We start from the raw sequence: 23,671 nt of genomic DNA on the forward strand, positions 1-23,671 counted from the left end.
GAAACCATCGCCAGGCAACACCAACAGATCTGTTAATGGATGCGGCTCTTGTTAACCTGTTTCCAAATATTGCGATGTTGATCAACATAAGCTGTGTACTGCCAGTGTCCAGTGTCGAATGTGAGCGTGGTTTCAGCCGCCAAAACCTGATTAAAACCAGGCTGCGTACAGCAATGACATTGGAAACGCTGGATTGTCTGATGCGCATTTCCATTGAGGGAGACAACATAGAGCAGTTTGATCCAGCACCAGTCCTGTCCCGATGGAAATGTCGTCGCAGTCGACAGTTGTATGGGGAATTGTCGGGTCGCGTCGCCAACAGGCCTTTGTAAAATAGTACTTCCGTACATGAACGCTGAGAGACTTTACATGGCATTTACATAAAGAGTACAGTGCTAAATGTATTTATTGTTGACTGTTAAATGTGTTTTTCATTATTATACAAGTAAATTGCTATTTTGATAATTGAAAATGTCTTGGTGTTTTTTGTCATGTTTATTATGAATGGGATGGGTATATAATATGTTATGGGAAGCAAAATGGTTTACACCGGTTGTCTTACACAGTAGCTCAAGTTCAAGGTGAACCAATCAGCGTTGACGTTATTAATCGTTCAGTCGGCAACTTCTATCAATAGTATCATTGAATTAGGTGTCAAGTTGGTTGTTCAACGACACTTATCAGGACGCGTCAATAAAACAATATAGTAAGGAACCATAGCATAATATGAAATGAATTAATATCTTCTTTATTAGAAACATCATTTAATGTACAGATAAGTAGGTGTTTTAATGTACGTTGAGGGATTGGGTGTACGTGCAGTCGGATATTTTACGAGCAGTAAAGTCCCGTAAAACGATAATAAACTATAAATTCATCAAGTAGGCCTATAAAATAGTTTTAAATTTTTTTTAACCGGGGGGGTAGGCTACTAATTATGTCATAGGTGGGACCGATTGGCAATTTTTATTTTCCCCACCCCTGGTCCAAAGTCCATTCAAGGGGCCATAACTTCCTTTCAATGTAGTCCCCATGGTAATATAGTTTAGCCTGTTCTAAACAATATGAGATGTTGGCACAAGATGTTTTTGATAATTAGGCAATATTTCAAAAAATTAATCTTAAATCTGTTGGATGCTAGACTATATTGTTAGAACATTCATGACATTTACGGTGTTGATGCATGTACATTTAATAGTGCTTAAATACATGTGCAGTCTATACACAGAGCATAGAACAGCAGCAGGTAAACATATTTCAATTTGAAATTGCTGACTAATGAAACATTTTCCACCTCCAATTTTTTTATAATTTGTAGATAACATGTTGGGCTATAATTTTAATCAAAGGTCATCTCAAGGTCACATGTCCCACAAGGTCAATTTCAAGGTCAAAATATAGGTCAAATGGTCATCAGCCCAAAAGTAACCCAAATATCAGGAATAATGCCAGATTTGGATTCCTTGTAATTCCCCCTTTCCATTGATACCTCATTTGTCAAAATTGGACCATTGGTTGCTGAGTTATGGCAATTTAAAAAAGGGCAGCCACACCCTTTTTTAAATTTTTTTTTTTTTTTTAGAAAAGGCCACAACTCAGAAACCGTTGGTCCGATTGAGCTGAAACTTGGAATTTCAGGTTTTTTGGCCACAATAACTCTATATACCAAATGTCATTGAAATTGGGGAGGGTAGGGTTTACATTTCCACGGAATGACCCCAGGATGAACTGTCTCCCATGACTGAGAAACAGGAAGAAGCATTTACAACACAGGTGTATACACAGCATAACAAGATTAATGTCAGCAAAACATTATTTGTTTTTAATCTGTACTTAAAGACTGAATTGAATGTTTGTAATGTTTTGAATTATTCTATTTTTCAGATCTTCTATCCATTACTCAATACAGTCCTGGAACAGTTGGAATGGAGAAAACTTGAGGTGTTTTCTCTTTTATAGGTACTTCACCCGTCCGCAACAAATGCACATTTGCCTAAGGATAGTAGTCTGGTTCGAACCTCCCAACAGCCAATGGGATAGTCTAAAATTCTTCTACTGTGCACCCTTTCCTGTTCTGGTCACGTGACTGTAACTTCCTTCTTTTTCTTGAGCTAATCACATGGAGAACTGGAAGTGGGGAGGCATGGTAGGGTATAAACCCTTGAGGTGAAGTTGTAAAGAAAACAAGGTTTCCCGACAATGACTTCCTGGGACACTACAAGGTGTTTGACAGATCATTCTGGCCAGAAGATTGTGGTGGAATTGTAGACAACCATGGACAGGAAGACATTAAGGTAATGTAAATCTAGTTTTAAAAATCACAATAAAATATATAAATGCTATGTTGCTAACTCACATCACCATATCAATTGTTTTAAAATGTGTTAAGTTGTTTTTCACATATATATTCCAGGCCATGCAGCTCACCTGCGTTTGACTGTATATAAATAGCCGTAGGTTGGGAGCATCACTGACGATACAACCTGGTGTATATTATCTGCCAGTATTAACATTTGAAATAGTCTCCGTACAGCAAAACATTTCACTGATGGCAATTTAAAAATAAATTCTTAATTTGGGAGACAAATTCTTAAGTTCAGAGTCCTGAGCAAGCATTCGAACATGCTATCGCCTGCCAAAAATGAATTTTAGATGTATTAACAATCACCCACCCAGAACTTAGAGAATAACTAACGAGCTACGAGGAATTATGAATTATCTGTCCTGAGTGAATAAATGTTGTAAACCCGAGCCTTTGATGAGGGTTTTACAACATTCATTCATGAGGGACAGATAATTCTTAACTTCTCATAGCGAGTTGGTTATTACCTTTCTTACCCATTGTCAATTTTGACCGATTTTTAATTTAAAATTCCTCTACAGTCTACAACAAAGCCATCAGCCATTACGTCATATAATTGTACGCGCATTACATGACGTAATGTAAGTCATGTCATAGCATAACAGCTTTCTTTTTACAGACAAATGTTTACAGTACAAAATAATACGACTGAAGTTGCATTAGAAAATAATTATTTTCATATACTACTAAAGCCGCCGCTTATGAAAATATACCACTGCATGTTTACGAAACAAATGAGTCCATATTTTTTTGTAAATCTTTGTAGATTGTATAACGTATGTGTAATCTGACTCATTATACATTAAACATTATATGAATGAAAGTGAAGTTCCGGCCATGGCAAGGAACCTGCCAAACGTTGTGACTTTTAAGCCAGCCAATCAGTTAAATCTAGTTGACAAGAAAACTAATTTTCAGTTAAGAACTCACCTTGCACATTTGATGCCGTTTTCTTCTCAATTCCATCCCCGCCCCCGATCTTGGCCATCCCGATGTCAACGGAGTCCTGGGATCGTGTGACGCCGATGTACTTTCCGTGTCTCTCTTTCATGTACTTCTTCTCCGTGGTAGTGTTCGTGATTGTGACGCTAATCATCCGATCTTTGTTCGAGATGATCACGTCCTGGCTCTCGGACGTCTCGTGTACCTCCGTATCTGTGGCAACCTGCTTTTCTTCGTCGGTATTCTGGTACGTCGAGTTGATAAACTCGTGCTGTGGGGCTTCACTGGATGTGTAGCTCTGCACCGAAGCTGCGTTCTGCATGCGATTGTAACGCGGAGCGATTTCGGCACGCGAGCTCCCTCCTCTACCACGCCTTGCATTCCGGCCACGTCCGCGGTAGTCGTCATTTCTTCTGTCTGTGTATTCCGACTGGTAGTTCGTACGCTGGATATCACGTCTGTCTGGTTGATTTCTCAATTCTCTATCATACTGATTTTTATACGGAGCCCTCCAGTTTGATTCTTTGCGATAATCTTGATTCTCCGACTGATTCCGTGGACCGATCCTCGCATTTTGTCGATTCTGATAACCGGTATCTCTTGGCTCCGACTGATTCTCACGAAAGTCTTGATTCCGCACATCCTGTGATAGCGAGTCCGAGTGCCTTGCCCTTGAATCAGAGTGGTCTGCCCTTGAATCGGAGTGGTCTGCCCTTGAATCGGTGTGGTCTGCCCTTGAATCGGACTGGTTCACCCTTGAATCTGATTGGTTCACCTTTGAATCTGACTGGTTCACCCTTGAATCACTGTGGCTCCCCTTGGCCACTTTGTCAACTAAATTCCTCTGTTGTTGAAAACGATCAAACTGACTTCGTACGTCAAATGTCTTGCTACCAACAGACCTTTGATCCTCGTGATCATCATTGTCTTGGTTCTGTAGTCTGTAGTCCGAGGGCTTGTTGTCGTATGAACGATATTTCTGTGTTGGGCGATAATCCGTCTCGGTAATCTCTTGTGGCTGATTTTTGTTGTTGTAGCTATAGTTTCTCGAATTTTTGTCCACAAAATCACCAAGCTCTGACCTTCTATATGGTCTTCTGCCCCTGAAAGCATAAATGAAATGAATATATGTTTTAAGCTTCCTAATGTTTAAACTACAACAATTTCTACTTTTGAATGAATGAATGAATATTTAACGACACCCCAGCACTATTCTTAAATGCGAGAGAGAAAAAAAAGAGCAAATTAAAACATGACTAGGGCACGGCAAGTTGTGTGTGAATATATCAATAAATTATCGATAAGTTATTTTCTCAATTTGTTTCTTTACCAAATTAGAATAGAATTTGCCAATTTGCAACTGGATAATTTGGCGAAAGAAAGAATTGTTTTATTTAACGATGCACTCAACATATTTTATTTACAGTTATATGGCGTCAGACATATGGTTAAGGACCACACAGATATTGAGAGACGAAACCCGCTGCCGCCACTTCATGAGCTACTCTTTTTTATTAGCAGCAAGGGATCTTTTATATGCACCATCCCACAGACGGTAATACATACCACAGCCTTAAGTTGAATGGCAGGTGTGTGGCACGGATAGCCACAAGAGACAAGCACCTGTCGCGGTTGGAGAGACAAGGACTGGGATGTAGAGGTGGGACAGCGAAAGAAGTTGAAAGATAGGAAGAGTTGCCAGATCGGGAAGAAATGAGATAGAATTCGAAGGAAAGGAAAGGGGGCAGTGGGATAAAAAAAAGATATAAAAAAAAAATCGCTTCGTGGAACGGTGCCCTGTACCATATCTTTATGAAGTGTACTTACCGTCGACCTTGACCTCTGAATGAGGGGCCCCTGTCGGGGGGTTTGTCGCCGGCGCGGATATCGTAGCCGTAGAGAGCTATGAGCTCGTCGCGAGACTTTGGCGCCTGTTCGTCCTGCTGGAAGCGATCGTGTATCCACCGGTCGTTCTCCTTCCACAGCATCTTCTTGGTTCTGAATCACAGACGTACAATCAGAGGATAACGTAAAAACAAAGAAACTTCAAAAACAGCATGTGAGGTATTGTTTTCTCCCATCCCTAGCCATGCAAGACAAGCGTATTCCATGACGTCAGCCCATGCGTAATAAATGGGTCTTGCATGACCACGCGACTTCTGTTGTTTGAAGTGATATTAACATTGGGTGGCGTCACGTAAACGGAAAAATAACTCAAGAAATGCTTTTTACATTTCATAAAAACAAGGAAACCTGCTGTCATAATGAAATTATACTATCATTTTCGGTTTATACTTTAAGTATAAACCATTTTTGGGTACAATCTTTTCAATGGTTATGATTATTTTATTGTAAGATAAAAAAAAAAAAAAAATGTAGGTTTTTTACATTTTCTCAAAATGCTTGTTTTTCATCTACTGGATGGGAAAAAAATAATCCTCAATTATGTATCCATGTGGGACAGGACTATTCCACCCTCGGGTACATAATATGATGTCAACAAATTATCTACCCTCAGGTGGAATAGCCCTGTCCCACATGGACACATATAAAGGATTCTTTTAATCTATGACAGTAAGATACATTTGAGGAAAGCCAGAAGTTATATCTGTTCAGCACAGAGAGGCAGATAACTGTAAATGTGTGTTCTTTTATCTCTGATAGTATGTGCATAATTGAGAAAAGGCGGTGGTAATATCTGTTGAGCTGTGAGGTGAATAACTGTAAAATGATGTTCATATCTTTGATTGTAGACTATTTGAGAAATGTAGGAGGCTGTTTGAGAAATGTAGCAGGCTGTATGAGAAATGTAGGAGGCTGTATGAGAAATGTAGGAGGTTGTTTGAGAAACGTAGGAGAATATTTGAGAAATGTAGGAGGCTGTTTGAGAAATGAAGGAGGCTGTTTGAGAAAGTAGAAGCCTGTTTGAGAAATGTAGGAGACTGAGAAATGTAGGAAGCTGTTTGAGAAATGAAGGAGGCTGTTTGAGAAATGTAGGAGGCTGTATGATAAATATAGGAGGCTGTTTGAGAAATGTAGGAGGCTGTATGAGAAATGTAGGAGGTTGTTTGAGAAACGTAGGAGAATATTTGAGAAATGTAGGAGGCTGTTTGAGAAACGAAGGAGGCTGTTTGAGAAAGTAGAAGCCTGTTTGAGAAATGTAGGAGACTGAGAAATGTAGGAAGCTGTTTGAGAAATGAAGGAGGCTGTTTGAGAAATGTAGGAGGCTGTATGATAAATATAGGAGGCTGTTTGAGAAATGTAGGAGGCTGTATGAGAAATGTAGGAGGCTGTTTGAGAAACGTATGAATATTTGAGAAATGTAGCAGGCTGTTTGAGAAACAAAGGAGGCCGTTTGAGAAAGTAGAAGGCTGTTTGAGAAATGCAGGAAGCTGTTTGAGAAATGTAGGAAGCCATTGGAGAAATGTAGGAGGCCATTTGAGAAATGTAGAAGGCTGTATGAGAAATGTAGGAGGCTGTATGTAAAATGTAGGAGGCTGTATGAGAAATGTAGGAAGCTGTTTAAGAAATGTAGGAGGCTGTTTGAGAAATGTAGGAGGCTGTATGAGAAATGTAGGAGGCTGTTTGAGAAATGTAGATGGCTGTGTCCATTAAGCACAGTGATGTTTATAACTGTAAACATGACAGTAGGCAGCTATATCTGTTGTGAACAGGACTGACAACCAGTGGGTCCGCCTCGATCCTATGACCCAGGTGACCCATGCAAGAGCTGTACCGACTGAACTAAAACCATAGAAACAACAAAGTATGCTTAATTCATTAGTCCAATAGTGAGAAGGTTAACCATAGAAACAACAAAGTATGCTTAATTCCTAACACCAACCCTTGTTCTTCCATCTCTTTCTCCTGCGCCCCCATGCGTGTGTCGTGTTCGTAAAACGCTCCTTTTCTCGGAATAAATGCCGGGTTCTTTCGATCTTCATCGTCATCTAGTTCTTTTTGTTGATCCTTCTGCTCCTGTGGCATGGACACACAATAAAGTGACAACATATTTAAAGTGACAGATCCTAGTTTCCTAGTGTCAAAACAGACAATGCATTTGGTTACAGACCTAGCTCTGGCACTCGTCAATTGTGAATTTTAGAAACATTTAGTGAATTACATTTAAATTTGGCGAAATAATTGTATGTAATTATTGATATTTTGTCAGATAATAACTGGATTTCTACAAGGTTTTTTTTAGATTTAACAGATAATTTGGTAAACTTTTCTGAACATATTTGGATAAAGTTACAATAGAGTGAAACAAGAGTCTGAGACACTGAAACGAGGAAATACCCTTTAAAAATAGACTCGAGCTTGTTACTTCTCAGAGGTATGTGTGTTTTAAAAATATAAAACAAAATTTCATTTTGAGGTATCAGAAACACCAGGTTGTACAGAAATGGATAATCTAAACAATAAAATGCAAGAAATTTATGATTTCAATTTAAACAAGAGTACCAGTGAGGTACATGATACGCCCTTCAGGAGTTTGATGGAAAACTATATGTGCAGTAGACCGTGAAAAGTAGGTCACAGTGACCTAGTAATAGTATGTGACACACCACCATCCCGTGACACACCACCATCCCAAGTTGTTCCTACATGTGAGATTTGATGGCCCTGTATGCATCTGTATGCTTGATATGGTCCAGACAAGGATTTACTGTTATGGGCAGTAGACTGTGAAAAGTAGGTCACAGTGACCTAGTAATAGTACGCGACACACCACCATCCCAAGTTGTTCCTACATGTGAGGTTTGATGGTCCTGTATGCATCTGTATGCAAGACATGGTCCAGACAAGAAAATGTTAACGATGGACGGATGGACAACACCATACCATAATATGACCCATTATAGACGGGCATATAACAATGGCTCTCAACAGTATAAAATGTGCGGTAGCATTTACAAACTAGGGTCTGTAACTTTAAAAGAGTACCCCAATCAGTTTGGTATTTGTTCCAGATCCCGTGCAGCATGAACATTTCTCCACCAAATATAAACTGACATTTAACTAATTTAATTGTACAGAGTTCTTATGGTTCATACACGTTACCAACCAAAATTCCACAACTTTAAATAAAAAAAAATTAAATTTGAATTTGTCTGCAATCATCAACATATACTGAGAACATTGCAATGTTTTAGTTTATTGCCGATACCTGCATGTTATTTTTTTTTAAAGGTGCATCTGGTCACACAATTTTTTTTTTTCAAGATGGCCACCCAGCTTGTTACCTCGCCGTCTCCACTCTGGCGTTCTTCTTCGACCCAGCTTGCATCGTCTTCAATGATTACATCCACATCATACTCTTCCTCCCCCTCCTCTTCATCATCATCGTCGTCGTCATCATCTTCATCGGTTTCTTCTTCTTCACTGTCCTCTTCACTTTCTTCTTCCTCCTCTTCTTCATTGTCAGCTGCGTCCTATTAATATTCATTTAATCATTTTATAAAGTTTTTAAAAACATTATCGCAGACTCCAAGAGGAGATAATAAATTATATATTTATAAAATGTAATTGCACTGTCCGCCCTTGCTGCCTGTCGTAAAAGAGTAGCCTATGTGGCGACAGCGGGTTTCCTCTAAAACACAGTGTCATAATGACCACATGTTTGACGTCCAATAGCCGATGATAAGATAAAAAAATCAATGTGCTCTAGTGGCGTCGTTAAATAAAACAAACTTTACTTTGCACTGACCGGCAATTTGCCATTGTCAGATAGTACAGTAACATTTTATAACAAGGAAATTTTTTTGTTTTGTTTAATGACACCACTGGAGCACATTGATTTATTAATCAGCAACATTTAAATAGTCTACAATACAGTCTTAGAGAAACACGCTCAATTTTTTCCCATTAGATGCAACAGATTTTTTTATATGCACTTCTTCATAGACAGGACAATACATACCACGGCTATGATAAACCAAACATTAGGCAATACATGTAGATGAGATGGATAATAAATTAAATATAAAAATGGGAAAACAAGTCCACCGAGGGTTAATCATGATATAAAACATTTAACAAATTCGGAGGTGGATACAAGATGTGCCAACATTTCAGACACATTTTTGGCCTAATTCTTCAAACTGATGTACTATCATTCTGATAAATACTAGTAAGTGCCATATTATAGAACCAAAGATCAAACAGAAAATTTTAACGTTATATTAATCATCGGCTAATGGATGTCAAACATTAGGTCATTTTGACGTATAGTTTGAGAAAGGAAACCCGGTACATTTTTTTCATTAATAGCAAGGGATCTTTCATATGCACCATCCCACAGTCAGAATAGCACATACCACGGCTGTTGATATATCAGTCGTGGTGCACTAGCTGGAATGAAAAATAGTCTCGAGGGCCCACTGATATATCGATCCCACACAGACTGTGCAGCAAGCAAGCATGTTACCACTGGGCTACAACAGTGTATCAAGACAATGCAAAACACTCACCAAAATTTATTAACTTTAGTTTCAATTAGTTGGAAATTAAAAAAAAAAAAAATGCTATTCATAGTAACGAGAACACATTTTTCACACAATGGTGGCACGAGATCTCGAGCACTGTGGTGCATGTTCGTAATACGTGGCACATGTATGCTCTTGTGACCGATGAATGAATGAATGTTTAACGATATTGACTACCGAGTCACACAATGCAGTCCTTGGTTTTTGAAAATTATAGGAGTGGAAAATCGCACACCTCCATATGCTAAGGCAAGTGAACAATCACTCTCTAAAATAAATTTAAAATAGGCAGTGTCGCTCCTATTGGATTTTAACAGGTACGTCTACAAAAATGTCTATTAAACCAGTATTTCCCGATTTGTTCAACAACGAGAAATACCAGTTTAACGACTGCATGGAACCCACTACAATGTTTTTAATTTTTATTGTTTTAATAAAAGGACCTTCCTATCAGCTAAATGAGCCATGAAAACTTGATTTTTGTAAACAGTGGAAAAAATATATCCATCTATTTTACGTGCGCCACTTTTCACTCGTCAGATTGAAATTACGTGCACTGTATGAGCGCGATCGCACCCGTGCACCTTAAAACTCAAGGTCTGACAATGGTAAATATAAAAATGAATTGAAGATCAACATCAATACAAAAAATTCTCAAATAAAGTTTAAAAGCACATTGTAAAGAGCTGCACAGGCACCTTCACGCACGTCAGATGAGGCTGTGTATTGTATATATTGTCATATTTTGACAGTCACAAAGTTAATATTAGCGGTCATTGCGTTTGCTATTAATAGACTCGATTCTGTCCAAAAGAAGCTAAACAAGTGGAGAATCCGTAATTAAACCGACTTAGTCTGATTAGCTTGGAATAGCAGTGAGACATTTTCATGAAACCCGTCTATAATTTTTTAAACATATTTTGTTTTCAACACTGTCATTAAATTGCATCGGTATATAATATAATATTCTAAGAAACTACCCATAAAGGTTCTGTGACGGGATTCAAACCCCGAATATTGTGACGTCAGGAGTTTGTGAATTTCAGCAATTTCCGTAAATTGTATGTCGGTAGTGTGCTAACAACTTGCATAATCAGCGATATATACGTCACAGCTATGACACAACGCTGTCTCTCGTTCTCAACTTGCAAACTTGTTTTCAACAACAGTATCGTTTGAAAATCTTCCATAAAATGATAAAGATTGATAACGGGTAATGAATAGAATACCGAACTCTCTACTTGGCAATACTGTTTATCCGAAAGGCTCGGGAAGGACAACACCAATTCACGAGTGCAAGATAAATGGTACTGCTTCGTAGCTCGTTGAGTATTCTCTAAGTCTGCCCATGCAAGGCGTGTTTTACCTTAGTCTTGGACTCCTCGGTTCCAGTCTTTGGCTCAGTCTTTCCATCTGTAAAACAAAAAACAAACAAAAATATATAAATATTAGTGGTATTGGATGTTAATTTTTTTTGGTAATTCTGACTCACAGTCAGAGGAAACCCATTACATTTTTCCTAATGTAGAAAGGGATCTTTTATATGCACTTTCCCATCTATAGACAGAAAAGCACATACCACAGCCTTTGACCATGGCTGGAACGATAAAAAATTCAATCAGTTGAATGGATCCAAGGTGGTTCGATCAAGCGAGCACTCAACCGACTGAGCTAAATCCCACCTGCCCCAGTTAGTTCTAAAACCTATATATACTAAAACGCAAAAGAAACGCAGGTCCTGAAAATGCTAAAGAATTGCACTTTGTAAAGCAGTATCTTTGGTGGAATTGAACCTCAACTGTGTTAAAGGACATGGCACACACCCACACCGCAGTCCCACCTGCGTGTCAATTTCATTACCTGTGTGACGTCACGAATTCTCAAAACACGTTGTTTGCACGTGCTGGATCATCCGTATCATGAATCCAGTGCAAACACACTCATTGAAATGCTTATAAAGCCTACACACCTGGATTTAATCGCATAAATTCAATTTGAGTAGTGACAGACAACAGAATCACATTTTAAAAATGCCGCGACTGACGCAACTCCAGCGAGGGATGGCCATCGGGATGTTGCAAGCCGGACAGACCCGTACTGCTGTAGCCAGACAATTGGGATGTCATGTTTCGACAATCGCACGCCTTTCTCAACGTCACCAAATCACTGGATCTGTGAACGATCGACCACGCACCGGCCGCCCGAGGGTGACAACCGCAGCCCTAGACCGGTACATCCGGGTGACCCACCTTAGGAATCGGATGCTGCCAGCAGCTAACACCGCTCACCAGGTGCGTGGTCCACGTGGTCCAGTGTCCGCCGGTACCGTCCGACGCCGTCTGAGGGCAGCAGGACTCCGTAAACGCCGTCCTTATGTGGGACCAATATTGACCCCTCGGCACCGCCAACAACGTCAACAGTGGGCGCAACAACATCAAAGATGGCGACGTGGCCAGTGGCAACAAGTTCTGTTTACTGATGAGAGCCGTTACAATGTTTCCAACGCTGATGGCCGAATCCGAGTATGGCGACGTCGACATGAACGTTACTCCGACTGCTGCGTTCTGCAGGCCGACCGATGGGGCGGGGGTAGTGTGATGGTGTGGGGTGGGTTCTCATTCAACCACAGAACACAACTTCATGTGTTCAGACAACGCGTTAATGCCGCCGTGTACCAAAATGACGTCATCAACAATCACGTCGTTCCCTTCTTTGCCGCAGCAAGACAATGCCAGGCCGCACACTGCCAGGGCAACACAGGCGTTGCTGGCTCAGCACAACATCCCAACGTTGCCGTGGCCAGCCTTATCACCGGACATGGCGCCTATCGAACACGTCTGGGATGAAATCGGACGTCGCCTTCAGGCTCGCGGACAACCTCAGAATATGCAGGCGCTGGAGGCAGCATTGGTCCATGAATGGAACTCACTCCCTCAGGCATTCTTTCAACGGCTTGTCAACTCAATGAGGAGACGTTGCACTGCCTGTTTGAATGCCCAGGGTGGTCACACGCGATACTGACTTTGACAATGCTACAGGTCGTCTCTTTCACATTTTTAACATGGACCCCCACCCTACTTTATGACATGAAACAATAGCCAAAAAGGAATTCAATCAAAAATTTCCAACACCAATGTGTGCCGAATTGGTGTAGCTCCAAAATAAATGTTGAAATCTTCATTTCGTTTTGTTTTTTTAATATTTTATATCCAATTTAATGAGAACCTGCGTTTCTTTTGCGTTTTAGTATATATATATATATATATATATATATATATATATATAGAGGATTCGTCACAAGTGTTTTTTCAATCGGGAAAATATCAACTGAGTCTACATTGTATGTTAATCGGTATTTGTCGAGGCTCTGCCGAGACAAATACCGATTAACTTGACGAGGTTGATATTTTACATATTAAAAAACACGAGTAGCAAATTCTATCTATCCTACAACGCTTCTAAAATAACATTTTAATTCTATTTTTTTTAGTAAATCACATTACTGAATTCGCTGCCATCGGTAATATGACGTCACCATGATTAGCACAAATTAGTTTGACGTCATGCATTTTAACTAAAGCTTTGAAAACGTTACGCTCAGGTACACAGATCTTGTTGGCTTGTAAGCAAATGACCCATCCACAGCAACACATTACCTAGAGACCTTGCAAATTTGTATACCATTATTAACCGGGTTGATACACTAAAATTATCACATGGGTTTATGACATGGATATCATGTGTAAGTTATAGGATAAATATATATATATATATACACGAGTGGGTGTTTTTTAAGGTAACAATGTCATTAATTCTTTCATTTGTGAGTCTGTTGGTTATATATTACAGCTGGAAGGGTAATTTGTAAACTTAGGATAGTGGTGTTTGAATAAGTAATTATTAAAAAGAGTATCTTTTATCAGTAAAAAAAAAAAAGGTAAACAGCTTAGCTCATTTCACCAGTAAGTGTGTTGACGAAATAACAAAATTGCAATTGGCAATTGCATATTACAAGTTTTAATTTCGTGGTCTAATATTTTTACATCAAGGTTCAGTATATACTAACACTACAGCAGGCCTCCCAGACACTTGTGCATATTAAAATATAGGAAATATAGGAATTTGCATACCAAAATATAGGAGTTTTATAGGAAAATTTGGACCGATTATCATGAAGATAAGCATTTTACACAGATTTCTAAAAACAGATACTTTAATAATGGTATGTTCTTACCTTGTGTATGTACACAAGACACCATCTACTACCTCAGCAATTATATACCAAGGCTTGCCAGCAGTCCATGCCTATATCCAGGATACTTTGAAAGTTGGTGCATCTTGTATCAGTAAAATACATCCTCCTCACCTCATCGGGTGAGCAGGATCTTGATTGGCACTTGATACAGATCTCCCACATTCAAAGCATCTTCTGAATTTCTGACAGGCTGGCTGCTTTTCACTGCGAATATAACTCAGTAACATATTTTATTCATCGGCATTTTGGCAAAGCAATCGAGTCAAATATAGGAAATGAATCTCAATATAGTTTTATAGGATCCTATAAAAAGTATAGGAAATATAGGTCAAGGAGGACTGCTACAGCTGGCACAGACCTCTGGGCCATTCAGACGTGAAAACTACCTCACCGTATCAGACTATGAAATAAATTAAGATGGGATAATTACAGCCATTTTTTATTTTCCATACCAAAGAACATTTGTAAAGGGACAAAACTCTAAAAAAAAACCCACCAGAAATACTTACCAGGTGTAACACCTTCATCTTCACTTTCCTGTTGAGATAAAAAAAAAAAAAAAATGGAATCAGAAATAAATTTAGATGTAAAATAAGAATACCATTAAAAAACCCCCACTGAAAAAACCCCATGTGTTTACCAATACCTCATCCCTGTTTAATATGACTATTATGAGTCCATCAAAGGAAAATAAATTAATGATAACTCAGCACACCGTAAACTACAGGTACCAAGAAAAAAGAAGTTTTGTTTTGTTTAACGACACCACTAGAGGATATTAATTTATTACTCATTGGCCAATGGGTGTCAAACATTTGGTCATTTTGATATAAAGTCTTAGAAATGAAACCCGCTACATTTTTTTCATTAGTAGCAAAGGGTCTTTTATAGCTTAACTATCCCACAGATAGGATACATACCATGGCCTTTGATATACCAATGGGTCTACTGACGGGGATCGATCCCACTGGGCTACATCCCACCCTACTACAACTACGTGTGTTTGGTGTCATATATACATGTAATTTAAATTGTTACTTAGACCGAGAACAAGAAAACCCTGTTGCCTTAACATAGCGCACTCCTACCAAACAAGCAGCAAGGAATGTTGCATATATGCAGGATTTATCCGGACATTCTGTGGGTTCGAACATGGGCCAGGGTTTCTGCCAGAGGGTAAAATGGGTATGGCGCCATACCCAAATATTTATTTTTTAAGTTGACCTTTTGACAAAATTAATGACTCTTTATCATCACTGTATGCTTTTCTTAACCCTGACCCTAAACCTAACCCATTTTCTTTGTGGGGGAGGCCCCCCATACACACTATTCATTCAGCACACACATTGTAAATATTCAATTTCATAGTGCCATACCCAAAAATGTCTTTCTAGCAGAAACACTGTGGGCCCCTTCCCAAAGAGAAGTGGCACTGAAAATTCCCAATTTATATGCTAAAAATTCCCAATACATATATTTAATTATTATTAAAATATTAAAACTTCTGATCAGTTCACCAAAATGAAGGAAGGAAGGAAATGTTTTATTTAATGATGCACTCAAAACATTTTATTTACGGTTATATGGCGTCAGACATATGGTTAATGACCACACAAATATTGAGAGAGGAAACCTGCTGTCGCCACTTCATGGGCTACTCTTTTCGATTAGCAGCAAAGGATCTTTTATATGCACCATCCCACAGACAGGATAGTACATACCACGGCCTTTGATACACCAGTTGTGGAGCACTGGCTGGAACGAGAAATAGCCAAATGGGTCCACCCACTGGGATCGATCCTAGACTGACCGCATATCAAGTGAATGCTTTACCACTGGGTTACGTCCCGCCCCTTCACCAAAATTAATGCCCGTGAAAATTAGACCGACAATATCTCCGGTTCAACTACAAAAAAGATGAAAGCTTGTACATCATAGCAATGATTTTGTACCAAATACTGAGGGGCAAAATAAAGGGTAGGTCTTTCCACAGAGTCAACACACACCAATATTTGGTAATCAAGCTTTCCTTTTATGTCTGTTGGTTTTGTGTGTTTTTGGAAGGGTGTGTGTCATGCAGCCCCCTTTAATTTTTACCCAAATAGAGCACTGTATTATTATGCAAAAGAAAGAAAGAAAAAAGTGTTTTATTTAACGATGTACTCAACACATTCTATTTGAGAAGAAACCCGCTGTTGCCACTTCATGGGCTACTCTTTTCGATTAGCAACAAAGGATCTTTTATATGCACCATCCCACAAACAGGGTAGTACATACCACAACCTTTTATATGCCAGTCGTGGTGCACTGGCTAGAACGAGAAATGGCCCCAGACCGACCGCCTATCGAGCGAGCGTGTTACCACTGGGCTACATCCCGCCCATTTTATTATGCAAAGGTTATCACATGACATGGTCAGATGTCATTTTGAGCTATGTTAATCGTGCTAGTCTATACTAAATGAGGAGTGATTTAATTAAAAATAATTTGTAAAACAAATTCATCTTTTGAAAAATAAAAACTGTTTAGAGGTGTATGTGCCATTTTATGCACTTTTTTCATATAATTAATAGATACATGTATTAATTTTGTAAACTATAATTTGACAGTTTTTGTTGGTAATCTAGAAGAAAATAAACCACGACTGACTTATTTTTAATCCAGATACCGACTCCAAACCCTGAGTGAGTGCTCCGCAAGGCTCAATGGGTAGGTGTAAACCACTTGCACCAACCAGTGATCCATAACTATATCAACAACGGCCATGGTTTGTGCTATCCTGCCTATGGGAAGCGCAAATAAAAGATACCTTGCTGCCTGTTGTAAAAGAGTAGCATATGTGGCGACAGCGGGTTTTCTCTAAAAAAAAAAAGGTGTCAGAATGACCATATGTTTGACGTCCAATAGCCGATAAGATAAAAAATCAATGTGCTTTAGTGGCGTCGTTAAATAAAACAAACTTTACTTTTTACTTTTTCAGACAGTGGAAAATACTAAAACAGTTTTGATCACATTAGACATTAGTTATAAGTGCATGTACATGTAGGTACATTTGTACACTGGTAGAACTAAAGTCTGAACACCTAAGCATTTGTGTTATATTTTAAAGGCAAAATCTATCTTTAAAAACATTTGTTTTACCACTGCAATACAATGGAACAATAAACGTGTTACTACTAAAAAAAAACAATTAAATAATTTTTTCAAACTCAAGTAATGAGCGCTATTTTAATGGCAATCCCTGTATTTTATGGTGTGCATGATGGTATATAAGTGACCTAGTAATAGAACATGACACACAACCATCCCAAGTTGTTCTTACATGTGAGGTTTGATGGTCCTGTATGTATCTGTACATGCAAAATATAGTCTGGACAAGGATTTACTGTTACATGCAGTAGACAGTGAAAAGTAGGTCACAGTGACCTAGTAATGGTATGCAATAAACCACCATCCCATGTTGTTCCTACACGTGAGGTCTGATGGTCCTATATGCATCTGTATTCAAGAAATGGTCCGGACAAGAAAAAGTTAACAGACTGACGTAAGCACGGATGGACAACGCCATACCATAATACGACCCATCATTGATGGGCATATAAAACACACAAAATATGTTTGTCCCACCTTATCTTACAAGGTACAAACAATATTTCAAACACTATGCTGCCATCTGCTGACTGCTAAATCAATAGAAATAATTGTAAAAAGTTAAGAAACCGTTCTTATTTCATTGATCGCTTCAAGACATAAATTCAGCTATGCAAAAAAAAAAAGAAGAGCACACTGATTTATTAATTAATCATCGGCTACTGGATGTTAAACATTTGGTAATTCCGGCACGAAGTCATCAGAGGAAACCCTCTACATTTTTCATAATGAAGCAAGGGATCTTTTATATGCACTTGTCCACAGACAGGAAAGCACATACCACTGGTTGGAATGAGAAAAAAAACCCCAATCAACTGAATGGATCTACCAAGATGGTTCGAGCCTACAATGCAACATTGCAAGCAGTTAACTGACTGAGCTAAAGCCTGCTCCCTCAGCTATGCAAATTTCAACTATATACAGGGCTCGAAACGGCCTGTGGCCAGGTCGCCAAATGCGACCAATGTCCTGTTTGGGCAACTTAAATATTTAATAAATAATGGCGTTAGTCACCCAAATAATCTTCTTTAGAGCTATAACATATGAGCCACTATTAATATTTGTATTCCACATTAAAATCTTGCTCGTGGTTCGCTTACCATAATTTGCCAACATGCATTATTTTTTTGGCGAGTTTCGAACCCTGTATATACTTAGTTTTTATGACATGTTGTGCTTTTATACTTGAAAATAGTCAATAACGGGACTCAATAGTTATGTTTTTTTGTTCAAATACCGGGGCCCGGGGATAGGCTGATTGTAAGCACGTGTGTTACAACTTACTGTGTACTTTTCATTGCATCAATTACGAATTAGGCTATATATATTTTTTTCTGTATTGCTGGTTCAGGTAACAATTAAAAGGTTTCTTCAAGTATTAATTATAATAAAATTACAAAGCAGTTTTAAGCACTACTAATACAATTATCAAATACCACGAATCATCAGAGACCCTTTCTACATTGACTGATTGAGACATGACATGCCGCACCAGTCGAATACAGCCATTGGCGGTCAAAAGTATACTAAAATAATTCGACGTCAGCAAACTGAAAACACTAACACATTCTGAACGTCGAACTGTAGAAGTTTTGCCATCTACGGTAACTATCTTTTCAGTTTCGTCATCTTCGGCTTCATCTTCTCTTCGCCTTCTTCTTCGTCTGTCGGCCATTTTTGCTGCATATATGTAACACTGATCTTTTACCATTGCTACGCCTTGGTGTATGTTGTACGTTGTACGACATCACTGAGACTATAGAGTATAATTAACTATTCAGAGCAAGCTGTTGTAGCGCACGCCTGTCCTGGGCATATAAAACACCCCTGAATGTTTGTTTGTTTTTCGGTAGTAGGTATGGCGGCAACGGGTTTCCTCTCTTATTTGTGGCTTCTAACTATAATGTCCGACGTCAATATAACATGAATATTTAATGTAGGCCTTAAGTATTGTGTTGAGTGGTGCGTCATCAAATAAATCAATTTCTCGTTCCAGCCAGTGTACCACGACTGGTATATCAAAGGCCGTGGCATATTCTACCCTGTCTGTGGGATGGTGCATATAAAAGATCCCTTGCTGCTAATCGAAAAAGAGTAGCCCATGAAGTGGCGACAGCGGGTTTCCTCTCTCAATATCTGTGTGGTCCTTAACCATATGTCTAACACCATATAACCGAAAATAAAATGTGTTGAGTGCGTCGTTGAATAAAACATTTCCTTCCTTCTTCCGTTCCAAGCACAAACAAGTCAGACACAAAACGCTTTCAGCGAAATACAGCTGTAACCGTTCCCATAGCAACTGATCACTGTAAAAATTGGTAATTTTGCCATCAAGATGCCAAGAAGTCGCGTCTAAGCCTATCTAAATAATAATAATAATAATAATAATAATAAAACATACTTGGGTATGCACAGTGTAAACAAAAGCAGTAATTTACGACACAGTGCTTTTCTTTGATCGGGGCGAGACGTAGCCCAGTGGTAAAGCATTCGCTTGATGCGCGGTCGGTTTGGGATCGATCCCCATCAGTGGGCCCGTTGCGCTATTTCTCGCTCCAGCCAGTTCACCACGACTAGTACATTAAAGGCCGTGGTATGTGCTATCCTGTCTATGGGATGTTGGATATAAAAGATCCCTTGCTGCTAATCGAAAAGAGTAGCCCATGAAGTGGCTACAGCGGGTTTCCTCCCTCAATATATGTGTGGTCCTTAACCATATGTCCAACACCATATAACCGTAAATGAAATGTGTTGATTGCGTCGTTAATAAAAACATTTCCTTTCTTTCTCTTTGATCAACCTAACATGTAAAACAACGTAAATGATGTGATAATATAATAAACTATTTAACAAAATTTGTACCACGCTTTGGCGTCGGTCCCTTTGATTTTACCCGTGGTGTATCCCATAGTTAGACCACGGGCGTGTCTGACCTAAATTTTAGCTTAGCTTAGCTTAGATATGTTTTTAACGTGTTCATATACCTCTATGGTTTCGAACACGCCTACCCCGAGTCCGGCCTCCGATATGATCGGTGGTCTGACTCGGGGCAGGAAAAAGCCTAACTATAATAACAATTTAGAAATTTCGAAATTTAAGGCCAAAACAATAAATAATGTTATGTCAGCATTAATAATTTTGAATGCGTCCCCCAAACACAGAAAACCCTGTTCTACACTTGTAATAAAAATATTATTTGACGTAAATTTAGATGGGGAAGTCTAAAAATGATATATAAATTACCTGTATATCTTTTTAGACTTCTCCATTTAGCGATTGCTGAATGGCTGAAGAAAGTTACGCCTATAGTTCAGCAGGAAGTAAATTAAAACATTGTTTTAAAAAGTATCACTTTCACTAACATTACTAATAAAGCTACAATATAAATCTGTAATGGGGGGCGTGGTACAAGCTAGTTACATCATCCTTTTCCGACAGATTTGTCTAGATAGACCACGGTTATTGCGGCCGTTGAGTGACGGGTGTAATAGATCTCGGGCTACGCCCTCGATCATTACACCCGTCACTCAACGGCCGCAAAAACCGTGGTCTAACTAGACAAATTTCTCGGAAAAGGATGATGTAACTATAATATATTTCTATATTAAAGGGACACACCCTAGTTATGGCGTTGTTTTTCGCTATTAAACCCATTTTTTCACAAATAAAATTGCACTTTACTTACCGTTTATTATTTAGAATATACATTTCCATTCACCTGAAGTGTTTTTTGGTAATCCTGGTAATCCTGGTGTTTGTAATACCACAAAATGCATTTTTCGTATTTCTGAAAAACGGACGCACGTTTGAGAAAAAACCGTTGAGCAGACAAGGTATAATCTATTTTTAGACGGGATATTTCCATTTCAATGTCACAGACGTTGGTATACCACGTGACCGTTATCATTTTGGTTCGGTTTGTTTTCTCGTGCACGGTTCGCGCAATCAACATCCGATTTGTTGTTGTTCATTTGTGAGATTTTTCTTCACAGTTCGTGAACATTTTCAGTAACAAGTAAGTATCTCAATACAAAACGTTACAAACCCTTAAAACCAATAATTGTGCTAAATCCTACGATATCTGGAGAGGGGATACAACCAGGACAGAACAGTTGGAACATGTCCAGGAGAGGTGAAAAGAACGCACCCCAAGTCTGTGAAATTTGTCGTGACGTAGGCATTGTTGTGCTTCGAGCGACATCTACCGGTGACATCAGAATACAAACTTTCAAAATTATTTCAAGCAACTGGGACATGGGGATTCCCATGGTATTTATCGATATAAAACCTACTTTTTCACTCCATTTGATAAAAACGTGATCTAAGTGTGTTACAGGTTTGTAGATTAACCAAATTATAATTTATTTTCGCTGGATGGAACTAGGGTGTGCGGCTTTAATAGAACGAAATGGGGTTATAGTATTTTTCTGTGTTAAATAATCCAAAGGAAAAATTTACACTATCAGGCCTATTGGTATTCTATTTTGGAGCAAAAACGACCACCCACGATCATGGGCGTACGACCCGGGGGGGGGGGGGCAGGGGGGGGTGTTTTGCGCCCCCCCCCCCCCCAAATTCGGGCAAAACAGTGGGAAAAATTCGGGAAAATTTTATCTGGGTAAAATTTCGGGCAAATCAACCCCTCCAGCCCCCCTAAATCAAAGAGTCTCCATACGCCCATGCCCACGATACCCAAGTGATAATTTTCTTTGGTCAGGTCTGTGATTTTAGATGGGAAAGTCTACTTAATGAAGAGTTTTACAGAATTTATTACAGTAGTAAACCATGTCTAATACCATTTTAGGGGCGACAAGTTATTACACCAGACCGGTATGTATTTTTGTGTTTGACAGCGGTAATTAATTGGCTCGTCTGGTTAACTATCCTTCATTTCAACTTAGTTTCATGCTTATATCCATTAAGGTTCAAGCACGCTGTCCTGGGCACACATCTCAGCTATCTGGGCTGTCTGCCCAGGACAGTGAGTTAGTTGTTAGTTGGTTAGTGAGAGAGAAGAGAGTGCAGTGGCCTTACACCTACTCAACTGCGCCACCGAAGCCGGTGGTTAACTATCTTCTTCTTCTTACCAGTTTAACTTGCTCATATACCACTGGGGTTTCGAACACACCCATCTAGAATCCGACCTCAATCTAATTAAAATTAGCTCCACTATTACATGTGGATCCAACAGCAGTCCATTGGAGCTAATGTCCACTTGACCTTTCATTCGACTAATCAAAACCTTACTTGCAAAATCATGCTAGTGATTTGAGTCAATCTAATTAAAATTAGCTCCACTATTACATGTGGATCTAAAGACAGCCAGTTGGAGCTCATGTCCACCAATCAAAACCTTACTTGCAGAATCATGCCAGTGATTTAAAAATAATTTAAAAACATTCCGAATTATCCTGAGGGTATACGACATGTTTCGTGTGAATTACGAATGCCTTAAAACATGTTTTATTTTATAAAATAAATAATTTGTAATGTAAAACTGAAGACTGATTTAGTTTTTTTTAATTTTATAAATAAATAAATAATTTTTAATGTAAAATTGAAAACTGATAACCCATCCCGTACGTATTGGTATGGTTCGCTGTACTGCGGCCACTAAAATAGACTCGCCCGATATTTTTAGAATTTGTATGCTCCCAAATAACGTTATAAAAGGCGAAGTGTGATTGGTCAATATTTAAATTATTATTTACAGACGAAATGTTACCTGGACATTGGGGACTACGCAGTGTTGTTAGTTTTAAATCACTGGCAGGATTCTGCAAGTAAGGTTTTGATTGGTGGACATAATTTTAATCAGATTGGTCCGACTTCCGATAAGATCGGTGGCCTGACATGGGATGGGGAGGGGGGGGGGGGGGGGGGGGGGCGATTAAAGTTGAAAATGGGCAGAATTTTGATAATAGCCATTAGTAAAACGTTAATATGGAATTAAAACAAAATAAATAAAAAGTTACAAGCCCCCCCCCCCCCCAAAAAAAAAAATGACTGCTCGGCCGAATTTGGGTCATTTTAGGACAGTCCAAAAATAAATAAGAGAAAGAAGAGAGGATCCGATTATTTAATAATATTAAAAAAGAGAGAGTAATTTTGACATAAAATTTCGAACGAAGATCTAAAAGTTTAAAGTCCGATCTATATGTCCACGTGAGTGGCCTCGTTAAGGCCGAAAGGTTGGCGCCTAAGGTGACACGATGAACTGTCTGCCGTGGAACTGTGGTACAAGCTTCCTCCGCCTGTGACCCAGCAGGGTTTTAGCTAGTTCGACGTAGCGGGCACCAGCGATGATCTTCAACACTCTGTGGACGGTATTGTTGTCCATGTCTTTGAAGAGCATCCCTTGTCTGTAGAGACCAGCGTGGCGCGACGTCACCGCAAGGCAGACAGTTCCATCCTAACTGCCGTCGGAGAAGCGTTTGAAGTATCCCTCTTGAATACCGCCCAGCAGTGAATCCA

At 39.1% G+C, this 23,671-nt stretch overlaps 1 protein-coding gene across 1 annotated transcript in view; it reads right to left on the reverse strand.

Moving 5' to 3' along the window:
* LOC121387882 overlaps positions 1-18,872 on the reverse strand; it is a 39,028-nt gene extending 20,156 nt beyond the window's left edge. Inside the window, exons 1-7 of the mRNA XM_041519116.1 lie at positions 18,762-18,872; positions 14,557-14,584; positions 11,159-11,205; positions 8,551-8,739; positions 7,149-7,282; positions 5,132-5,302; positions 3,293-4,407 (exon numbers count right to left, since the gene is read on the reverse strand). Coding sequence (XP_041375050.1) covers positions 3,293-4,407; positions 5,132-5,302; positions 7,149-7,282; positions 8,551-8,739; positions 11,159-11,205; positions 14,557-14,584; positions 18,762-18,872 — 1,795 coding nt within the window. The remainder of the gene's footprint in view (positions 1-3,292; positions 4,408-5,131; positions 5,303-7,148; positions 7,283-8,550; positions 8,740-11,158; positions 11,206-14,556; positions 14,585-18,761) is intronic.
* Between the last annotated feature and the right edge of the window lie 4,799 nt (positions 18,873-23,671).

This window comes from Gigantopelta aegis, chromosome 13 (assembly GCF_016097555.1).
Source record: "Gigantopelta aegis isolate Gae_Host chromosome 13, Gae_host_genome, whole genome shotgun sequence".
Classification (NCBI taxonomy): domain Eukaryota; kingdom Metazoa; phylum Mollusca; class Gastropoda; order Neomphalida; family Peltospiridae; genus Gigantopelta; species Gigantopelta aegis.